Genomic DNA, 23,251 nt, shown 5'->3' with positions numbered 1-23,251 from the left:
CTTAGTCCTCAAGCTGACATCTTTGCGCTTCAATACTTTAAAAAGGTCTTGTGCAGCAGATTTGCTTAATGCAATACGTTGTTTGATTTCTTGACTGCTTTTTCCATGAGTGTTGATAGTTGATCCAAGAAGAATGAAGTCCTTGACAACCCCACTGTTGTGGTTACCTTATATTCCATTAATTCTTCCCTCCATTTAATACAGTCTTTCCTCCTGTAGTCTACCTGACCTTTTCACCGCCTGTATCTCTGTTCCTCTGTGTTTACCCTCTTTCACATTGTAATTGTTTTGATCATAGACTGACCTCCCAGATCCTCTGTTCTTATCATTTTATTCTGTTCTTGACTCTTCCATTTGTCGATTGAGTTCAGGGTGATGCTGCCACATACGTTATTCTCTGGTTGTTGTCTGTTCGTGTTGGTTCTCAGTCCACAGGACTTCCTTTAGGATATTTTTCATAGCAGTGTTGGCTTTGGCAAAATCCCTTAGTTTCTGCTTATCCTGGAATGTTTTGAGTACATCTTCGTATTTGATTGACAGTTTTGCTGGGTAGAGGATTCTTGGTTGGCAGTTTTTTTCTTTCAGGATTTTATATATGTCTCTCCATTGCCTTCTTACGTGCATGGTTTCTGTTGAGAAATCTGAGCTTAATATGAGTTGCTTGCCTTTGTATGTTACACTTCTCTTTTCCCTGGCTGCTTTCAGGATTCTGTCCTTATCTTTGAATTCGGAGAGCTTGATTATTATAGTCTTGGTGATTTTCTTTTGTGGGTCTATCCTTCCTGGGGCTCATTGAGCTTTTTAAATGCTTATCTTTTCACTTCTCAGGATGTTATGGAAATTGTCTTCCAGAAGCTCTCAACTATTTCCTTCCTCTGTGGTCTTCTCTGAATCTTCCTGTTCCAGAATGCCAATAATTCTTAAGTTATTCCTCTTTATGTTGTCCAACATGAATCTTAGGCCTTCTTCAGATTATTTTATCCTTTTCTGTGCTTGCTCTTCTATCTTAGTATTGTTGAGAGATTTATCTTCTAGCTCACTAGTTCTGGCTTCTATTTCTTCAATTCTACTCCTTTGCCCTTTCAGTGTATTGTCTGTTTCTGATATTCTATTATTAATCATTTGGACCTCTTTCTGTAGGTTTTGAATTGTTTCCAATGCTGTATCTATCTTATTTGATTGTTCCTGTAGCACTTCCCTGACTTCTTTATTTTTCTCAACTTCATTGTAAAGTGTTTTGATACATTTTAGAGTCATTTTTCTCAATTCCTGCCAATCTTACAGTATGAAGTGTACATCTACTTCCAGCTCATTTGCGTCTGTCACTTTATGTCATTTCTGGACATGTGCTGATACAGTCATCTGCTTCAGTTTTTTGGGCATATTCAGGAGTTAAATTGGTGTGTATTTTGGTATTTTTCATGCTTTCTGATTGCCTCCAGGTAGATGTGACCAGGAGATGGACTTCCCTTTTCACTCTTATTTCTGAGAAATTTCAGAATGCCACTGTTGGTCATTTTGATGTAACTCAGGATTTAATTTTCGGCTTATTTCCTTTTTAATCTGCCTGTCCCACTCCACAATCCCCGTTCAGACCTTGTTCCTAGTGATAAACAGTTCAGGACTGGCAGTGTCTGTTTTGCACTGCCATTTGGTTTTAAATGGAAACTGTCCCTTTGAATTTCAAGGAGATCTGTGCACATGCGTAGTAGAACCCTCCAGGGATGGGGTGTCCACATGCTCATGAATTCCCTCTAGTTACCAGAATCGAGGTGCGCAGACAGCGAGAGATCAATGAACACATACCAAAAAAAAAAGAGTCCACACCTGTATCTCTGTGGTTCTGTCAGGCATCTGTGGCTGCTCGGATCCTTCCCCTGCTTGGTCTCACCCAAGATCGCAGTTTCAAGAGCAGCTGAGTGTCTTGAATTAGAAAGCAATGTATTTCTTGCTTCTGCTACAAATTCCCCTAGCTGTAAGCCTTCCAACCTTCTAAATACTCCTTTATATGTGGTTCATAGTTCTGGCACCATCCCCTAAACCTGTTTGGTGCAGTATTCTGTGTTGTTGCTGACGGAGTTCCTCACTGCACTTCCACCATCTTGTTTTTGAATTTCAGTTTATTTTTGATAGAAAGGAAAAGTCTCATTTCTTTTCATTTTCTTTTATAATCTAAAGTTGTTTGTTAATGTCTGATTACATAGTATAGCAATTTGAGAACCTTGAAGGTAGGCTATGGAATACATATAGGCCTGTTGTCTATAGCTACTACACAGCAAATTGTTTCCAAATGGATCTGAATTCTTTTTTTTTTTTTTTTAAATTGGGTGAAGATTTACAGAGCACATTATTTTAACGTTTAACAATTAAAACACATTTTGCTTCACAACTTGAAATTATTGAGAATCAATTGGAGTTAGAACCTGGTGTGAAATGTAAATAATCACTTAAAAAATATGTAGTGGTATGATTAAAATAAGAAGCTGAAGATCTGTTATACTTAATTTTTAAATGATGATGCATTTGCAAAGCCAAGGCAAAAATGCGATTATTTTTAGTTATCTTCCTCTGTATTTTCTTCCTGCATTTTTAGCCTCTTTCTGCATCGCCCGCCCCACCCCCCCATCTCCCACATTTATAAGAACAGTAACTGAAAATAGTGAACATTTGAAAAGGTCTCAGTAAGAATTGGCTTATTAAGTAGTTGCGCACTGGTACTTTTTTGTAAAATGTAATAAAACTGAATCACAGGAAAAATGAAGTTAAAAAAAAAAAAGTCAAAATTGTTATTATTAGATTTGTTGTTGTTAAGTGCCATTGAGTCTGTCCTGACTCACAGCGACCCTGTATAGGGCTTTCGAGGAACAACGGTGGATTTGAAATACCCTCCTTGTGGTTTGCGATCCAGTGCTGATCTTACAGCACCACACCAGGAATCCATTTTACACTTAGTAGACATAAATTAGTCTGCTAAATTGCTATGAAAGTTCTTAAATGCTTACTTTGAATTTTTCTACTCATTGCCATTGCTGCTACTATTAAATGCCGTGGAGTCGGGTTTCAGAGGAGCGGCTAGTGAATTTGAACCGCCGACTTTGAAGTTAAAATCCAACCTTGTGGACCAGTGTATATCCCACAGCACCACACCGGGATTCCTCACCTCATACCTGATCATTAAAGGCAATTCTGGCACAATTCCATGGACCACAATTTTGAGTAGCTCTGCTCTAAGATTTAAAACTACAGAACTTTTGGAAAATGAAAATGTGAGATCGTTTGAAATTATGGTATCTGAGTGATTGCAGAGAAATTTCAATAATAATGAGAATGATATATTGTATTCTGGTGTGGCACAGTAGGATCAGCACTAGACTTCACACCACAAGATTGGCTGTTGAAGCCCATCAGTTCTTTCGTTGTGAGTCAGAACCGACTCAATGGCACTTAACAACAACAACATTGTCTAAATAATACCTAGATATATTTTTTTCCAAGGACACACATGTCATTTACAGTTTATCACAATCAAGTAGGATTTTCTTCTTCTTAAAAGTGATATGTCTGTTGCTGTTGTTTTCCTTTTGCCACTCAATAATTGCTTACTGAATATCGCTGTGTACTTAGCACTATACTGGGAAGCACAGTGACTCCATAGGATAAACCACAAGATCTGTGGTTCAAGCCTACCAGCCACTCCGGAAGAAAGATAAGGCTTTATGCTACCGAAAAGATTTAAGTCCTCAGAAATTTTATGTAGGGTCGCTATGAATTGGAACTGACTAAATAGCACTTCACAACAATGTATTTTATCTTAACAACATCATTCCCTTCCCTCCAACAAACAACATAAATTGGAGAATGTTGTTTTATATATTTTTTAAAGGTATATCATATTTTTTAATGGAAGTCTTGCTGTATACATTTAAAGTATATGATTCATACAAATTCATGTTATAACAAAACTTTTCAGGGTACATCACTTTTTTTAATGAGATAAACGTGTTTTAATATTATTGCTAATGCAAAGCTTTTACCTTTTTCTTTTTTAAAAGTGCTTATCTTTCAAATTGAGGGAAAAGACTTAATTATTTCCCCACTTGATATGCTGTGACCTTTTCTAGGTGTAGTTTTTAAATAGATGGCAGACAGATCGCTGAAGAACAAGAGACGTGTGTTTGTTTTACCCACAAGTCAAAATTTTTCCTTGTTTTTTTCTTTCACTCTGCAATCCATAGAACCAGGGTCATCAGTAATCCATAAGGCCCCCTTGCCCTTGTACAGATTGTTGTTGTTAAGTGCTGTCAAAAGGTTTCAACTCATAATAACCCTGTACATAGGGTTTTCAAGGAGTGGCTGATGAGTATGAACTGCTGACGTGGTTCAAATTGACCTTGCAAGCCAGTGCTTTATCCTACAGTGCCACACCAGGGCTCCTAGTACAGATTAGAAGAGGGCATTTTTTGCTTAAAAACATTTATTTTCACCTTCCAGGCGGGAAAAAAATGGTGTATTTATAGTGTGAATGTCCCCCTTAATATGCTTCTATTATGCACTGAACAAATTTGCACAGCCATAAATGGCAGCTCTGTTTATATGCATTTTCCTTATCCTCTGAGATTCTCCTTTGTGTAAAGTGGAAATGACTACTGTTACATGGCAATATAATAAGTATGTTAATCTGTGAGCTAATGCATCAGACTGCAAAGTCGTTTGAACTGCAAGGTCAGTGGTTCAAGCTTACCAAGCTGCTCCTAGAAACCCTATACAGGGTCGCTATGGTTCGGAATCGACTCGACGGCACTTAACAACTTAGATGTTATTATAATCTAATTATTGATGCCAATTAGCAAAAAAAAAAGTATAAAATTTAGAGAAATTAGAGAAGCAGCGAGACCAGAGATGGAGACATGGAGAGAGGGAGCAGCTGAGGACTCAAGATTCATGGAAAGAGAGGGACTAAGAGATAGCAGCCAGGAGGCCAACTTGCAGAATGCACCCTTTGGTGGTGTAAATTATTATATATACGTAGTAGTTTTTTTAAAAAAAAAAAAAGCGCAAAAGTGAATAGAGAGAAATGCTGTTAACTGATGGTCTGTGGAGGGAATTATAATCATTGTAATGAAACAAGGTGTATGGTTTGTTGAATATAAAACTGATGATCTGCCCTGTAAACTTTCACTCAATCCACAATAAAAACTTAAAAAAAAAAAAAAAATTAGTGAAATCAGTGCAGTTTTTGAAATTGAATTATGGCTGTACCTGTTGAGAACCATTTTATTGAGAATACAATATTCATTATACAAAGCAACTCTTTGAGTAGTAGTATATATTAACCTTGGACTGACTTCCAGATTTTTTGAAAGAACTTTTCTCAGCTGTAAATGTTTTATTTAATTTTTATTTTAACCCAAGCCCTCCATGATTAAAGGTGGCTTGGAGTGGATTTTATTTTAATGCTTAGTTTAGTAATTCATGCCATTTTGAAAGGTTTTCTTTCTTTTGTGCTTATCTGTTAATTTTATATTTCATATTGTAAATATGGAGTCCTGGTGTGGTGCTATGGGTTCATATGCTGGACTGCAAAGTCGGTTTCACCACAAGGTTGGTGATCCAAGCTGGCCAGCTGCTCCTCTAAAACCCTGTACAGGGTTGCTGTGGGTTGGAATTGACTTGCCAGCACTTAATAGCAACAGTATTGCAAATATGAAGGTACTTCAAAAAGCTCATGGAAAAATGGAACTAGAGTTCTCTTCTAAATTTAAGAGAAAAAATAAACATTAATAAGACAGTGAAATTGGCTAGGGAACTCTTGTATGCTAGACATTGTGCTGATGGCTTTTATTTATTACTTGTTGATTCCTGTAATCCTAAAACGAATAGCAATATAACAGTGAGTATTTTATTTTAGAAGAAGCCCTGATGGCGATAAGATCAGGACTGCCAACCACAAGGCTGGCAGTTCAAAGCCACCAACTGCTCTGTCGGAGAAAGACAAAGGCTGCTTGTTCCCGTAAAGATACACAGCCTCGGACACCCTATACCAGGTTGCTATGAGTTGGAACCTACTTTATGACACCTAACAACCACAACAACTTCTTACTTTATACCTTTGTGGACCAGGCCATGTTTTAAGCTGTTTATGTTAATTGATTTATTCTTCCCAGCAGCCCAATTCAACGCATGTAGGTGCTGTTGTTATTTTTGTTATTTAACCTAGAATCACACAGCTAATGCGAAGCAGAGCTGGTAATCAGTTCATGGCAACTTGGCTCTGGGGCCTGCATGCTTAACCACCATATTTAACTGCCTCTGGAAGTAGCTACCCTGTGGAGTGTTTCCGTGGAGTGGCTGGTGAGTTTGAACTGCCGACCTTGCGGTCCAGTGCATTATCTAATATTAAATTAATTGTTGTTGTTGTTGTTGTTGTTAAGTGCCGTCGAGTCGGTTTCGACCCATAGCGACCCCGTACAGGGTTTCCGAGGGTGTAAATCTTTACGGGAGTAGAAAGCCTGGTCTTTCTCCCGCGGAGCAGCTGGTAGTTTCGAACCACTTTAATAACCTAGGTTATACAAATACTCTGATAACTAAGTTGCAAATTCTGGACCACTGTACTAAAAACAATTGGTTTGTGTTCTATCATTTCAAGAGGTAGTATGTGATCAAGAACTGATGTGTCTGAAGGAAGAAGTTCAAGCTGCAGTGAAGTCATTGGCAAAAAGCAAGCCTCCAGGAATTGATGGAATACAAATGGAAGGTTTCAACAAACAGATGCAATGCTTGAGGCATTCACTCATCTATGCCAAGAAATTTGGAAGATAGCTGTCTGGCCAATCGATTGGAAGAGATCCATATTTGTGCCCATTCCAAAGAAAGGTGACCCAATGGAATTCAGAAATCATAAAACAATGTCATTAACATCACATGCAAGTAAAATTTTGCTGAAGAGCATTAAAAAATGGTTGCAACAAAACATCAACTGGGAATGGTCAGAATTTCAGCAAGATTCAGAAGCTGTCATGGCACAAAGGGTATCATTGTTGGTGTCAGTTGGATCTTGACTGAAAGCAGAGGATACCAGAAAGATTAGTGTTATTGACTAAGCAAAAGCATTCAGCTGTGTGGATCTCAACAAGTTGTGGATAACATTGCGAAGAATGGGAATTCCAGAGCACGTAATTGTGTTCATGAGGAACCTGAACATAGACCAAGAGGCAACCATTTGAACAAAACAAGGGGATACCGAATGATTTAAAATCAGGAATAGATGTGTCAGGATTGTAGCTTTTCACCATACTTGGTGATGGTGGTAGTTATGTGTTGTGAAGTCACTTCCAATCATAGTGACCCTGTATAGGGTTTCTGAGGCTATAAATCTTCAAAGGAGCAGAAGGCCTCATCTTTTAGCTGGGAACCACTGGTAGTTTTGAACTGCTGACCGTGAGATTTGACTTGTAACCACTACGCTACCAGAGCTCCTTTTTCACCATACTTACTGAGCAAATAATCCAAGAAGATGGATTATATGAAAAAGAATGTGGTATCAGGATTAGAGAATAGCTCTTTAGCAACCTGTGATATGCAGATGACACAACCTTGCTTGCTAGAAGCAAAGAGGAAATTAAAATCCTTACTGATGAAGATCAAGACTATAATAGCCTTCAGTTTTGATTGCACCTTAACATAAAGAAAACAAAAATCCTCAAACTGGACCAATAATTAATATCATGATAAGTGGAGAAAAGATTGATCTTGTCAAAGACTTCATTTTGCTTGGACCTCTTTAAAATGTTCAGGAACAAAGATGTAAGTTTGAGGATTAAGGTGGCCTGACCCAAGCCATGATATTTTCAGTCACTTTATGTTGTTGCTGCTGGATGCTGTTAAGCTGGTTCCAACTCATAGCACCTTCTGAACACTGCTTGGACTTGGGCCGTCCTCACAATTGTTGTGTATAGGCCCTCTGTTGCTGTGTCAGTCTATTAGGGAACTTCCTCTTTTTCACTGTCCTTCAGCTTTACCAAGAATGATGTCCTTCTCCAAGGACTGATCCCTACTGACAGTATGTACAAAGAATGAGAGACAAAGTCTCACCAACTTTGTTTCTAAGGAGGAGCATTTAGCCTGTGCTTCTTCCAACACAGGTATGTTGTTCTTCTGGCAGTCCATGGTACTTTCAATATTTTTCACCAACACCATAATTCAAATACATCGATTCTTCTGCGATCTTCCATATTCATTGTCCAACTTTAAAGTGTGTATGGGGAGACTGAAAGTATCATGGCTTGGATGGGTCATATGCATGTGAACGTTAGCAATGAATTAGGAAGACTGTAGAAGAAAACATGCGTTTGAATTATGGTGTTGGCAGAGGACATTGAAAGTATCACAGATGGCGAGAAGAACAAACAAGTGTCTTGAAAGAAGTAAAGCAAGAATGTTTCTTGGAAGTGAGTATGGCATAACTTCGTCTCTCTTACTTTGGACTTTGTCAGGAAGGACCAGTCCTTGGAGAAGGACATCATCATGCTTAGTAGAGTGGAGGGTCAGTAAAAAAGAGAAAGATCCTCAACTAGATGGACTGACATAGTGGCAGCAATAATGGGTCCAAACCTAACAACACCAGTGAGAATGGTACAGGACCAGGCCTTGTTTTGTTCTGTTGTGCATAAGTTCACTATAAATTGGAATTGACCTGATGGCACTTAACAATAACAACAGTTAATTTCAAAAGGGGGAGATCGTTTCTGTGTGAGAGAATCAGGCAAGTTTAATTGAAGATGGGGCTTGATCTGGCCCTTCAGTGCATTGCTATTAACATGAATGTGGTAAACACTGGTGTCTGTTGGGAAATAATGGGTGGTGGTGAATGTAGAAATTTAATGACAATTAAAGCTGGGTACGTTAGGTGGGGCTAGATCCTGGAGGAGCTTGTAGTAGGGCTAAGAAATTAAATTATGGTTGTTAAGTGCCATCAAGTTGATTCTGACTCATAGCAACACTGTGTGGGATTTCCGAGGAATGACTGGTGGGTTTGCAGTCCAGTGCTTGTCCTACAGCACCACACCAGGACTTCTCCAAAATAAAAAACTGTAAACCATTCTGTTGTTATCTTTTGCTATTCAACAATTATGATTGAAATACACTATTATGTTTATATCTTTGAAAAGGTAAAACAAAATCAGTCTGTCAATTGAAGTGAAAAATGCAGACTGACTAATCTTTACTTATGTTTCCACTATATATATCCCAAGTTTCTTGACACCAAGGATTATGTTGTAGTGGATTTGATATACAGAGCTCAGAATAATGCTTTGCTGAAATTTGGAGGTGGAGGATAAGTTTACTTAATTAAAATGAAAGTAATTGTACTATGAGGATCCTTGGTGGCACAATAATTAAGTGCTCAGCTGTTAACCGAAAGGTTATTAGTTTGAACTAACAATCTGCTCCTATATAGATTTAAAAACCCCACTGCCACAATAACAAAAAGATGGAGAAAGTATCCATTAGTGGTAGAAGAATGGATAAACTTTGGGACGCACACACAATGGAATACTGTGCTACCTTGAAGAATAACGATGAAGCTGCAAAACACCTCATAGCATGGATGAACCTTGAGGACATTATGCTGAGTGAAATTAGTCACCAAAGGACAAATATTGCATAAGACCATTATTGTAAAAGCTTAAGAAAAGATTTCCACTCTAAAAGAAAAATTCTTTGATGGTTACCAGGGGTAGAGGGAGGGGGAAGGGTCAGTAATTCATAGGTTGGGGGGGTAGACACATGATAGCTTGGGGGACAGAAGGGCAATATATAAGGTGGGGGAGGGGTAGGTGAAGAAGGAAGATAGGGCTAGCCTTAGGGGTTATGCATAGGCTAAATTTGTTAGAGGTAAATAGTGTATACACAAACTTGGAACAACAGGGCTTTATTATACAGGGATCCAGACATAGTTGGAATGGGTAAAAGAAGGGAAATAATGTTAAGGTGCTTGAGGTGATGACATAGATAGAGCAGCTGAGGACTCTAGACCCATGGACTGAGAAAGGCAGGCAGGAGGCTGACTTGCAAAGTGTGTCCTTTGGACATTTAAATGAATATGTAATTTCTGTTTTTTAGGTATACATAAAAATACACATACACACACACATGTGTGTGTGTGTGTGTGTGTGTGTGTGTGTGTGTGTGTAGTAACAGAGGTAAATACTGATGGTACATAGAGGGGATTGTTATCATTGCAGTGAAACAAAGTATGATTTATTGAATGTAAAACTGATAATCGGCCCTGTAAACAGTCACTAAATTCACAATAAAAAAGCTAAACAAACAAAATAACCCATTGCCAGCGAGTTGATTTCTGTTTTATAGTCACCCTGTAGGGCAGGGTTGAATAGGTCCATAGGGTTTCCAAGTCTGTGTAAGCTAGACAGAAGTAGACTGCTACATTTTTCTCCCTTGTGTAGCAGCTAGAGGAGTCAAACCACTGACCTCAGTTAGTAGCCAAGTGCTTAACTACTGTGCCACCAGAACTCCTTTCTGTAAAGATTATATCCTGGGAAACCCTCTGGGGCAGTTCTGCTCTCTTGTAGGATTATGATGAATTGGAATCAACTCAAGGTCATATACAACAGTACGACGTTATGTTTGGTGTTAGATTATTTCTTTAAACGGTTTATGAAAACGGCTTGAATATTTGACATAATCAAAGTTGTCAACTATTGAAAATGTCTTAAAAGCTCCAACTTAATTTGGGAATGTGAATTTGTTTGATACTTTCTCTGTGAAGAGCAAAATTCCTAAAGTTAAAATTAAAGGCATCTTTACTAAAGTCAGGAGCCCTGGTGGCACAGTGGCTGCCAACCAGAGGCTGATGGTTGGAACCCATCAGCTCCAGTGAGGGAGAAAGTTGTGGCAGTCAGCTTCCATAAGGATTATCAGCCTTGACAACCATGTGAGGAAGTTCTAGTCTGTCACATTCAGTAGCTGTGATTTAGAGCCCACTCAACAGCAGAGAATTTGATTTTGGTTTTACTGAGATTAAGTAGTCTGGTTCGTTATAATTGTTGAAAAAGCAAGACCAGATGAGCTAAGCTAAATTCATTTAATGTGTTTTCTGCTCACTTGTTTTTTTTGTTTTTGTTTTTTACCACTGGCTCAGAATATAAATAAGTATTTGTGGCGTTAGTCAATATATGGTGGTGATAGTTATATGCCAAAGAGCTTTGGTAGCGTAGTGGTTACGAATCGGGCTGCGAATCTCAAGGCCAACAGTTCGAAACTACCAGCTGTTCCATGGGAGAAAGATGAGGCGTTCTGCTCCCGTAAAGATTTACAGCCTCGGAAACCCTGTATAGGGTCGCTATGGGTCGGAACCGACTCGATGGCACTTAACAACAACAACAACAGTTATATGCCACCTAGTCTGTTCTGACTCATAGCCACCCTGTATATGATTTGTGAGGCTGTAAATCTTTATGGGAGTCCTGGTGTGGCGCTGTGGGTTAATGCGCCAGACTGCAAAGCTGTTTGAATTGCAAGGTTGGTGGTTCAAGCTTACCAGCAGTTCCTAGGAAACCCTATACAGGGTTGCTATGGGTCGGAATCGACTCAATGGCACTTAACAACAACAACAACAAATCTTTATGGGTGCATAAAGTGTCATTTTTCTCTTCAGGAGCAACTGGTAGATTCGAAATGCTGACCTTGTGGTTTAGCAGCCCAGCTCTTAATCCACTATGCTACCAGGGCTCCTTAGTCATAATATGTTGTTGTTGTTAAGTGATTCTGATCCACAGCGATCCTGTATAGGGTTCCCAAGGAGCAGCTAGTGAGTTTGAACCACTGACCTTGCAGTTCAATCCAACCTTGAACTCCAGTACTTATCCTATGGTGCCATACCTTAGTCAACATATGGAAGGCTATAAAATGTCATTTTAAATACTATGAACTATAAAAATATACTTTATTCCTTGTCTGTAGATTTCAGAGATACATGGTTTTTCTTGTAAATTTTTCTTTCTAAATGTGAAAAAATAGAAAATTTTCTAACCTTATAATTTTCCCTCATCCCAGTTTTTCTGCTACATTGCTGGTAAGAAAATGTTTTTATAGTGCTTCTTGTTAAGTTTAATTTTCAAGGGCAGACCTGTTGGCTCACTATAAATGCTGAATTTCATGAGCTATTTCCACCAGTGTGGACTAAACATGGCAGTTTGAGTGTCTTTGATAAAAATAGTTTCCTGTAGATATGTTGAAAAAAGGAAAGCTTATTTATTCTTTCATCCCATTTGAAACTTGGTAAAGCATGTTCCATCAGCTAACTTTTTCCAAACTAGATGGCACAAAATAGATATTGTGCAAGTGTATTCCAAATATTTGCCCTTTTTGTATTGGGGAAGTGCCTGGCATAATGATGTTTGACTTACCATGAGTGGTATAGGAAAAATAGAAAAAAATGTTTCCTTACTGTGGATTTGTCCTTACATTGGATTTTTTTTTTTTTTTTCTGTCTTTCTTACAGGAAATATTTTTTAAAATAAAAATAGTGAGGGCTGTCTTAAAATACTTTTAAACTGTAACTGATTTGCTACCTAACTTGAAGCAAATTGATTAAACTTTTTGACTTAGGCCACCCAGATGATTGATTATAGTGCAGTCATGTTGTTGTTGTTGTTGTTGTTGTTAGGTGCCATCGAATTGGTACTGACTCACAGTGACCCTGTACACAGCAGAATGAAACACTGCCCAATCCTGGGCCAACCTCACTATCATTGCCACGCGTGAGCCCATTGATGCTGCCACTTTGTTAATCCATCTCACGGGGGGCCTTCCTTTTTTTCTCTGACCCTCCACCCTACCAAACATGATATCCTTCTCCAGAGACTGGTCCCTCCTGACAATATGTCTGAAGTATGAGAGACGAAGTTTGGCCATCCTGGCCAAAATACGTAAAATATTACAAAGTAGCAAAATACCCCTCCAAAAAAGCATCAATAGCATCGTGTTCCATATTATTGTTGTTAAGTATCATGGAGTCAATTCTGACTCATAGCAACCCTGTATAGGGTTTCTAAGGAGTGGTTGGTAAGTTTCAACCACTAACCTTGAGATTCAAACCAACCTTGTGGTTCACTGCATTATTGTGCAGCGCCACACCAGGACTGTATCATGTTCCATAGATAGGGGGAGAAGCATTGTTTTATCACACTCTTATTTATATTTTCTTATTTACCCCCAGCACTAGAAAGTTTGGGCTTTGGCTCGTATATCAGTGAAGTAAAAGAAGTTTTACAAGAATGCAAGACAGTAGCATTAAAAAGAAGAAAGGCCAATTCTCGTTTGGAAAACCTTGGCATTCCTGAAGAAGAGTTATTGAGGCAGCAACAGGAATTATTTGCAAAAGTAAGTAATGTATTTTGAATTCTTTTAATCTGAATCCTGTCCTGTTTGCTAACAGAAAATCATAGTGGTTTTTAAAATAATTTCCTAAATCCATATATGTACATAGAGAATTCTCTTTTTGTGCAGTTGAGTGTTTGATCATAGAGTCTGATGTTTAAATCTGGTCAGTCTGACTGGTTTTTGTGAAAGTTAACCTATTTTCTGAAAAAAAGCAACTCCAAATTAACTGCTTAGATTTTACTTTAATGTCTTTTCAGGCAGAATGATAATTTAAAAATGAAACATTCATAAAATTAAATGATGGACTGGTGAGAAAATGCTGTGATGAATGATATACAAGAAAAATGTAATTAAATTAGGTTTTCAGTGTACCTTTACAAAACTGTAATCCTAAAAAGATTTAAAGGGCTCATGGAGCAAAGAAAAGGAGAATCTGTATTCTTTCTTATTTGCTGAAGTTTTAATGCCCAGTCTATGAAGGGTTAGCATGAAATACTAATAGACCTCTACTTAAAAAAAAAAAAGATGGTGAGGAGGTGGCAAAGAATGCTTTTCTCCACTAAGTTCTGGCCTCTTGTTTGAAACTGTAAGGCAGTTTTGAGTGAATAGAAGAGGTGAGATTTGTCAGCAAGTACTATAGTAACCATTAGAACTGGGAAAGATCACTTTAGCTGTCTCTTCGACCAGGATCAAATCTGAGAGACATTATTAGTTTACTACAGAAAAGAAAATGAAAGAGATGGTATATTGACAAGGGAACAGCTGTCTCCAGTGACTGCCAGTTGGGCAGTGAAGTTTTTCCGCACACGCTTCACACATGTAAGGGCAATTAAGGGTTGTGAGCAGAACTAGAAGAGGTAGGAAAATCACAGGGACTGCCTGCCCCTTTACTAGAGTTTTGATCTACATAGCTGGACTTCTAGCATATGTATATCTAAAGCAAGAGAACAAGTTTTAGTGTGCATAACTGGAGGAGGGAGCTGTGTGCTCCTTCCTAAGTAGCTGGAGCCAGGGGGAAGGGACAGGAGATATGGTTTGAGTTGACCTTGGCATGGCCATTTTGGAGCTTTCCGTTTGTGTCCCTACAGTTTACTAACATTGAGTTCTTACCATGTGTAATAAAGCACATGACCAAGCAGTTTGCGTACAACATAGGAGATAGATACTAATGAGGAAAAGTATTTAAGATAGGCATGAACATGCTCAAATAATATTATATATATATGTATATATACCTGAGAAATCGTGACTTAAAAAATACCTTAATGGCTACTGATTCTGTACTATTGTGAGTCACTTAAGTAGAGCTGAATTCATTATATAATGAAAGAAAGAAGGTACTTTGCTAGATATTTATATACTTTGTAGGACTTTACTGAAATAATACAAGTTTTACTATACCCATTTTACATATTAATAAACAGACTCAGAGGTAGAGAAACTTGCATGAGATCATTCCTAGAGTTCTACACATGTTTACTGAAGTCTTCACTTTTTACCAGGCTTTTGTGGTAGATGTTAGGCTTATAGTAGTCAACTAGAGACAAGGTTCCTTCATAATGGAACTTAGTCAACTAGGAGAAATTGGCTTAAGCAAATAAAACAGGTAAGTTCATACAAGTAAAAAGTGTTGGAGCCTAAAATCAAATTCAGGCATTTTGACTCCAAAATATGTGCTCTTTTAAATACTGTGGTGATGCTATAGCCACCTTTTTTTTAAAGTTTTTATTGTAAGGTTTACATGGGAGAATATCAGCTTTACACTCATCCTATCGTATTTTGTTTCATTGCAATGATTACAGTTCCCTCCATGCATCATCAAATAACCCAAAGGGTACGCCACACAGGCCCACCCCCACCCTGGCTGCCAGCACACAGCCCTTTTCCCTCTCTGAGTCCAGTGTCCCCAGCCGCTCCATCTGTCCATGTCATCGTCTCTGTCTTCATCCTTGGCATCACTGTCTCTCTGGGTAAGATCCCGCTCTCTGTTCATCTTACTTGATGGTCCCAGGGACCTCCGTTCCTGGGCTGCAAAATCAGTCACTCTCCTCCTTTTGTCAAAAAACATATACTTCTATATTTCCTAGCCTCACAGTCAGTCCTGATGGCAGTTATTCACTATGGTACCACAAGTGTCTTATCCCCATTTCCTTTCGCCAGCCTGGTCCTAACAGATTCAGTGGTGATTTTGCCTTCCCCCGCCCCATCTGGAACTAGACTCCCTCTTGAAAGCTTGTAAGCCAGTCACTTCTTGCCTTTAAAGGTCCCTACATTTTGGGTAGCCAATGTCTATGTTGCCCATCCCTGTCAACCTTGTGTACCGAATGGGTGGGAATGATCCTTGCTGTAAAGATTTGTTCCCTTTTTTGAGCTACTACATCCATAAGTATAGGTAAAATTCATCAAATTGTAGCAGGTTACTCTTTTTTTTTTTCTCCTTTTTCCCCCTCTTCTTTCTTCTAGTCAAATTCTGATCGTCCAGCCATCGAAGCCAGGTCAAGTGGGTACTGTCTGCAAGCATGGGTGTTCTTATGCATCTCCCCTCACTTCATATCAGCTGGACACTTTGCTCTCCACTCTAGTCCTCTGTGGTCATGTCACTGATTCTGGCCCCAGGAGTCCCTAGGTCTTGCTGTACTGTTGGCCAACTAGGTCTCCACCCAGGTTCACGGGGGTCTATTGAATGTGGTCGGGCTTAGCTTGCACCTTCATTGTTGTTTTTTCCCCTTCTTCCCTTATCAGTGACCATTGTGGTCACCAGCCAGACCACATGCCTGCTCATGTATTACCCCCGAGTCTCAGTCTTGGAAGGGGGTTTGCTCTGAGGGGTCCTGACCACTTGCCTTGATGGCTCCCGGGCGAACAGCTTACTTGTTCTTATAGTAATCAGTTAGACTGCTGTTATTGTTTCGGATTTTTCCTACCGGTCATTCTTTCACAAAGTATCTTCTGTTCTTCTAGCTGCTCCAGGCTGCTCTACTTGTCCTTTCCAGTGGAAATTCCCTACCTCAGCCGGTTCTGGATGGGGATCCTGATTTCACCTATGGTCTTGTGTAATGTAAAGGTTCCATAGGAAGCCTCTTTCACTGGGCAACTTCTAGCCCCCTTTAAGGTATTCCAATCAGTTATAGGCTGAAGAAGGGCTTACAAGCTTTCAGTAGTGATGATTCTGACTATTCCTTTCTCCCTACCTCAAGTATCTATTTTACAATGGTTGTTGTTGTTGTTAAGTGCCGTCGAGTCGGTTCTAACCCATAGCGACCCTGTACAGGGTTTCCGAGACTGTAAATCTTTACAGGAGCAGACCACTTCATCTTTCTTTACAGTGGTATGCAAGGGAAACCAAGATTCAAAGACAGCCAAGCATCTTAACACTATTCCCCTCTTTTACCCCTTCAAACCATTATAGCCACCATTTTGTCTTTTAAATTTTATTTTGAAGCTTTTAAATGTAGCGTGCTTTATTCTTGCCAGAGACAAGAGATAATGTTAAATAATTTACTGCTTGCCAAATCTGTGTTTACTTCTCTGCCCCAGTCATTTGGTCTTCCCCTTTTATCGCCCTTCAATCTTATGGACAAAGATCCCATAGTATTTCTTTTCTCTTGTGAGGAAGGCTAACAGACCAGAGAGGTAAAGTTATCGCAGCTGCCTAGTACTTCTTTTCTAAAGTCCTGAGTATGGAAGGAACTAAGTAAATATACCATCTTTTTATCATTTTCATTTCATTTTTCAGACTTGATTTTAAATACTAACAAAATGATATTCTCATTTGAAGCTTTCACTGCTAGCAGTAACTATTTGGAAAGAAAACCCAGTAATATATCAAGAGCAAAGTTGAAAATTACCAATGGGTCATTTAACCTGTTGCTGTTGAGTTGATTCCACCTCCTCTTAATTACAGATATTTTTATGTAACTTGTGAATTCAGTAAAGGTTTACAGAGCAGATTGTCATGTCAGCTTTACATTCAACAAATCATATGCTTCATTTTGTGTCACTGATTGTACTCCCCTCAAGGTATCATCAGCTATCCTGCTTCCTCCCTGTCATTCTTGTTTCCATTCCACCTTCTTTCCCAATCCTTCTGACTTTTGGCCTTAGGTAAATGCTGCCCTTTTGATCTTGAATGGTTGACATGCATCAGTGTTGTTGCCCCCATTATATACCCTTCTACTACTTGGCTGAAAATAGAGCCACAAAGGTGAGTTCAGTTACAGACCTGAAGGGTGACCAAGGGCCATACATAATCTTGGGTTCCTCTAGTCTTTTTTTACCCTCTAGTCTGTTTTTACCAGTAAGCTGAGTGTTTTTTTTATATATAATTTTGAGTTTTGTTTCACATTGTACCCTACTTTATCTATGACCACATGATATAAATCTTTTCAGAGCAGTTGGTAGTGATAGCCAAGCACCATCTTGTTCTTCTGGCCTTAGGGTCTTGGAGACTGATGTTCACGTGGTTCATTAATCCATTGGACTAATTGATTTCAAGCCTCTTTAATTTTCGTCATTCTATTTTCCCTACACACAGGGAGAGAAAAAAAGTTGCACTTTAGATGGCTACTCATAAACTTTTAAGATCCCAGTTGATATTCACCAAAGTAGGATGTAGACCACTGTCTTTATGGATTATGTTATGGTAATTGACCATGGTGTCTCCCGAGACTATGGTTCTGAGTTCCCAGGCCCAGAAACTCATTCCCTCAAGGTATTTATTTGGTAATGTTTAAAAAGTTTTCATAATTTTACCCCTGTATGCTGACGTCAACAACAACATGATGACGTCAGATGGATATTGGCTGAAAGCAGAGAATACTACAAAGATGTTTACTTGTGCTTTATTGACTATACAAAGGCTTTCAACTGTGTGAATTATAACAAGCTGTGGATAACATTGCAAAGGATGGCTATTTCAGAACAGTTAATTGTGCTCATGAGGAACCTGAACATAAACCTAGAGGCAGTCATTCAAACAGAACAAGGGGATACTGAATGGTTTTAAATCAGGAAAGGTATACATCAAGGTTGTATCCTTTCATCATACTTATTTAATCTGTATGCTGAGCAAATTATTTGAGATGTTGGATTATGTGAAGAAGTATGTGGCATCATTAACAACCTGTGATACGCAGATGATACAACCTTGCATTCTGGAAGTGAAGAGTACTTAAAATACTTACTGATGAAGATCAGCAACCACAGCTTTCAGTATGCATTACACTTTAATGCGAAGAACACAAAAATCCTCACAACTGGACCAATAAATAACACCATGATAAATGGAGAACAGATTGAAGTTGTCGAAGACTTCATTTCGGTTGGATCCACTATCAACACTCATGGAATCAGCAGTCAAGAAAGTAAACGATGTATTACATTAGATACATCTACTGCACAAAACCTTTTTAAAGTGTTCAAGAGCAAAGATGTTAGTTTGTGGACTAAGGTGTGTCTGACCCAAACCATGGTATTTTCAGTTGCCTCATATGCATGTAAAAGTTGGACAGTGAATAATGAAGACTATAGAAGAATTGATGCATTTGAATTATGGTGTTGGAGGAGAATATTAAAACTATCAAGGACTGCCAAAAGAACAAACCAATCTGTGTTGGGAGAAGTACAGCCAGAGTGGTCACTGGAAGCCAGGATGGCCAGACTTTGTATATCATACTTCAGGCATGATATACAAGGACCAGTCCCTAGAGAAAGATACCATGCTTGGGAAAGTGGAGGGTCAGTGAAAAAGAGGAAGACCTCCAACAAGATGGATTGACACAGTGACAGCATCAATGGTCTCAAAAGTAAAAGCAATTCTGAGGATGACACAGAATCTAGCAGTGCTATATTCTGTTGTACATAGGATCGTTATGAGTTGGAACCAACTCACCGGTATATAACAACATGCTCTACCACATTCTTGAATATGTTTGCAAAAGAGGTCAATACCCAAGTACAAACATCCTCTGGCAGATTATTTTTAGCAGTGAGGAATGCACAAGTTACAAATTATGCCAATCATCATTTTACCCACAGAATACTCACTCAAGTGATACTGAGGGCCTATGTGTTAGGAATACAACAGTGAATATGAAATATTAAAGCAGTCTCTTCTTAAATCTGGTGGAGAAAAGATACTAAGATACTTCTAAGACAAGATGAAACTGCAAAGAGAGTAGGCATGTGATGTAGTTCACCAAATGTGACTTGAAAAGGTGAAGAAAAATTTCTTGGCATGAGTTTTAAAGGATGGCTGTGAATTAGCCATGTATAAACAAGGGTATTAAGCAGGGGTTAAGAACAATTCTGAGAAAATTAAAGAGAGGAAGAAACAGTATTATATTATGGAAAGTTGAAAAATCTCATTAAGAACAAGTTCATTTCCCCCCTTTTTGGTGTTTTTTTTTTTTTTTTTTTCAGCTAATGGGTGAAATCAAATTGAGAAGATACCTTAGCTGTTATACCGTGTAAATAATGAATAATGTATCGTGGCTTCTAAAATCAAGTGGTTTTTAATGTATTAAATGTATATGTCAAGTTAGTAGATTTTAATTACTGCATTTATTGAAATTCAGACGTTATTAAAGATATTTTCACTAGTGTGTATCAGAAGCGTGTGTGTGTGTGCAGAGAAAGATATCACTATATAAGATGGGAAGTTGTGATAAGAATACGAAAGAAATATTAAAGTAGCTATTGTTTTCATTTATAATACTTCACCTCTAAGAGAACTTTTATGCCACAGAAATAATTTTATGTTGAAAATGTATATATTAAAACTGTAAGTTGAGGAGACAGAAGACTCAAATAAATGAAAAGAAAGGAAGAGAGAAATATGAGGGGGCTTTAAAAATTCTTGGAAAAATAGAATGAAAAGATAATGACATTTTTCCATGAAGTTTTTTGAAGTCCTTTCATACAGGGAAAGGAATAAAAGACAAAAATACTATGATTTTTCTCTTGCCTTTTTCAGTTGAACCAAAGGCGTAAAACGAGACCCTCTATAAAAGAACCAAATTTGAGAAATTCTCATTAGACCTGTGCGACAGACAGGAGATGAGTCTTTCACTACATTTTTCATAGAGTTTAAGCTCTCCAGATGTATAGCAATTATATTGCTGCTGTTATTGTTAAGTGCCATCTAGTCGATGCTGACTCATAGTGACCCTGTATAGCAGGGGTTGTTGTTGTTAAGTACCGTGGAGTTGGTTCTGACTCATAGTGATCCTTCACAGGGTTTCCAAGGCTGCAAATCTTTATGGGAGCAGAAAGCCTCATCTTTATCCCATGGACGAGCTGGCAGTTTCAAACTGCTGAACTTTAGGTTAGCAGCCTGATTCGTAAGCACTATGTACTTTTTTCTGCCTCCGACTCAATAGTGACCCTGTATAACAGGGCTAGGGAAGCTTTTCCTGCAAAGGGCCATTTCAGCTTAAAAATTCGTCTGCTAGAATCTGATGACAGGAACTGCCGTTGCCTTGGCAGGGCCAGACCAAATGATTTTGAAAGTCATACACAACCCACTGGCTTGATTTTCCTCATCCTAGCTATATGAGTTTTCTGAGAAACAGTGAGTTTGAACTGGCAACCTTGCGGTTCAAAACAACCTTGTTGTCCAGTGCTTATCCTACAGCACCACACCAGGACTCCATAGTACTTATATTGTTGTTATTGTTAAATGTCATCAAGTCAGTTCTGATTCATAGTGACCCTGTTTCCAAGCAACTGGTTAGTTTGAATCACCAACCTTGCTGTTGAAACTAATCTTGCGGTCCAGTGCATTATTCAACAGTGCCACACCAGGACTCCATGGTAATTATATAGTAGTATGAAAATATCCAAGTTGAATAATGACTGAATCTATAACTGACTTAATGTATGTTCAATCAGGAAGCTCTGTTGTGGCGCTGTAGGATAAGCACTGAATTCCCAAGATTGGTTTGAACTGCAAGGTTGGCATTCAAACTTACTAGCCGCGCCTTAGAAACCTTATACAGGGTTTCTATGAGTTGGAACCAACTCTAGAACACTTAAAAACAACACATATTTCACCAGAATGTATATATTGTGTGTGTTTTTTAAAAATTTATTATCACTTGGCTTTTTGTTGTTTTGTTGTTTAGGCTAGACAGCAACAAGCAGAATTGGCCCAGCAGGAATGGCTCCAAATGCAGCAGGCTGCTCAACAAGCCCAGCTTGCTGCTGCCTCAGCCAGTGCATCCAATCAAGCAGGATCTTCTCAGGATGAAGAAGATGATGATGATATCTGAAATTCACCAGCTGAGTTTCTATTTCCTCCATAAATGTTTTTTCCTCCACAACAAAACAGTGAAAGAAATGCTTATCTGTAATTTTGTATGCATCTTGGTGGACTTGCCATTGTTATCCTTGGGATGTCTGCTGTTAAGTTTTCTCTGTTGTGTGCTATACATGTAAAAACTCTCTTTGAACTATTGAAAATTTAAGGTTCAGTATAATATCAATTTTGAATTTTTAATGGTGTTTATGAAATTTTAGATAGTGAATCCTTATTTGATCAATAAACAGTGTTACAGAAAACTTAAAGTTTATAAAAATACAGTAAAATTTATACAGAATCTCTACATCTACATTTGCATTTCCTCTGCCCTTTTAACTAAAGTAAAAATTGGGAATTTTAAATTATTTTGGGGGGCATATGATACAGTAGACATTGGATCAGGTTAGTGAAAAAACTGCAGTTCTGTAGTATCTGAATCTTTTGTCTTTTAAAGCGAGTATATATACAGGCAATAATGTATATGCTCAGGTAAATATACTTGTTTAAAAAAAAAATCTCAAGACATTAAAAAACTAAGAAGGAGTAGTTTCAGTAGAAGTTGTACAAATTTGGTGGGGTTTGTTTTTATTTTGTTTTTTCATATTAGTAAAACATACAGTTTTATTATGACATAATTCATCTTGAGCTACACTATTACATTTCAGAGATTGCCCCATTTTTGAGGATTGTTATGATTCTTATTTCACTCCAATTCATAATTGTTAATAGTATTACTTGCTTAGTCCATCCATGTTCATATTATTCAAATATATAGATGGAACTTGTGAAGCAACTGCTGGAGTTCCGTTGGTTTAAACTAAAGTTCGTAAATATTCAAACCTTTGCTGAGGGGAAGAAAGGAAAGTTAATGAGTATACTTTTTTTTATTATTATTATTTAACTTGTACTTTATAGTTTACTTACTCTTTGTTTTTAGCATTACTTTTTATATTTTCTTGACTAGATGATTTAAAGAGTCCAATGCTACCTTTTGAAATGACACCACAGTCTCTTTCATCATAATTGACTGAAAGCTTTAAAAATTAAAAAAGAAAAAGATTGGCTTTGTTTAAGAAAATGTGACCTAACTTATCAGCACTATATGAAACACACATAGTTCATTTTAACCTACTAGTTAAAGGGAAGAAGCTTTAATGTGGCTTCAGTAATAAAAGTATGGTAGTGATTGTTGTAGGAATCCAGCATGTTGAAAAATATGGCATATTTCCTATATTTTGGAAACAGAAAGGAAAAGTCACTTATGGTATGAAGTAGCCTATGGTCCTTTGCCAAACCTTTAAATTTCTATACTCCCTAAGCCCCCAAAATAGACTTTGACTGCCAGGATTCCAATTTTAATTGGAAAGCTAAATACATAAAGTTTACAAGTATTAGATTTCTTAATGATTCACATTTGCAGTTTTAGAAAAAAGTGAAATATTGTCAGACATTTGTCACATATGCTTCCCCATGCAACAAAAAGGTTAGTTTTGCTGAATGTTTAATTTGAAGTTATTACTTCATGGATATTGTATTTCTCAAGTATGT

The 23,251-nt window shown here is 38.0% G+C and overlaps 1 protein-coding gene across 1 annotated transcript in view; it reads left to right on the top strand.

Annotated features, from left to right (window-relative positions):
• DR1 (down-regulator of transcription 1, TBP-binding (negative cofactor 2)) overlaps positions 1–22,192 on the top strand; it is a 29,588-nt gene extending 7,396 nt beyond the window's left edge. Inside the window, exons 2-3 of the mRNA XM_006830953.1 lie at positions 13,241–13,404; positions 21,528–22,192. Coding sequence (XP_006831016.1) covers positions 13,241–13,404; positions 21,528–21,674 — 311 coding nt within the window. The 3' untranslated portion in view covers positions 21,675–22,192. The remainder of the gene's footprint in view (positions 1–13,240; positions 13,405–21,527) is intronic.
• Positions 22,193–23,251: the final 1,059 nt, after the last annotated feature.

The sequence above is a fragment of the Chrysochloris asiatica genome, unplaced genomic scaffold (genome assembly GCF_000296735.1).
Source record: "Chrysochloris asiatica unplaced genomic scaffold, ChrAsi1.0 scaffold00002, whole genome shotgun sequence".
Lineage (NCBI taxonomy): Eukaryota > Metazoa > Chordata > Mammalia > Afrosoricida > Chrysochloridae > Chrysochloris > Chrysochloris asiatica.
This window is presented reverse-complemented; position numbering and strand designations above follow the sequence as displayed.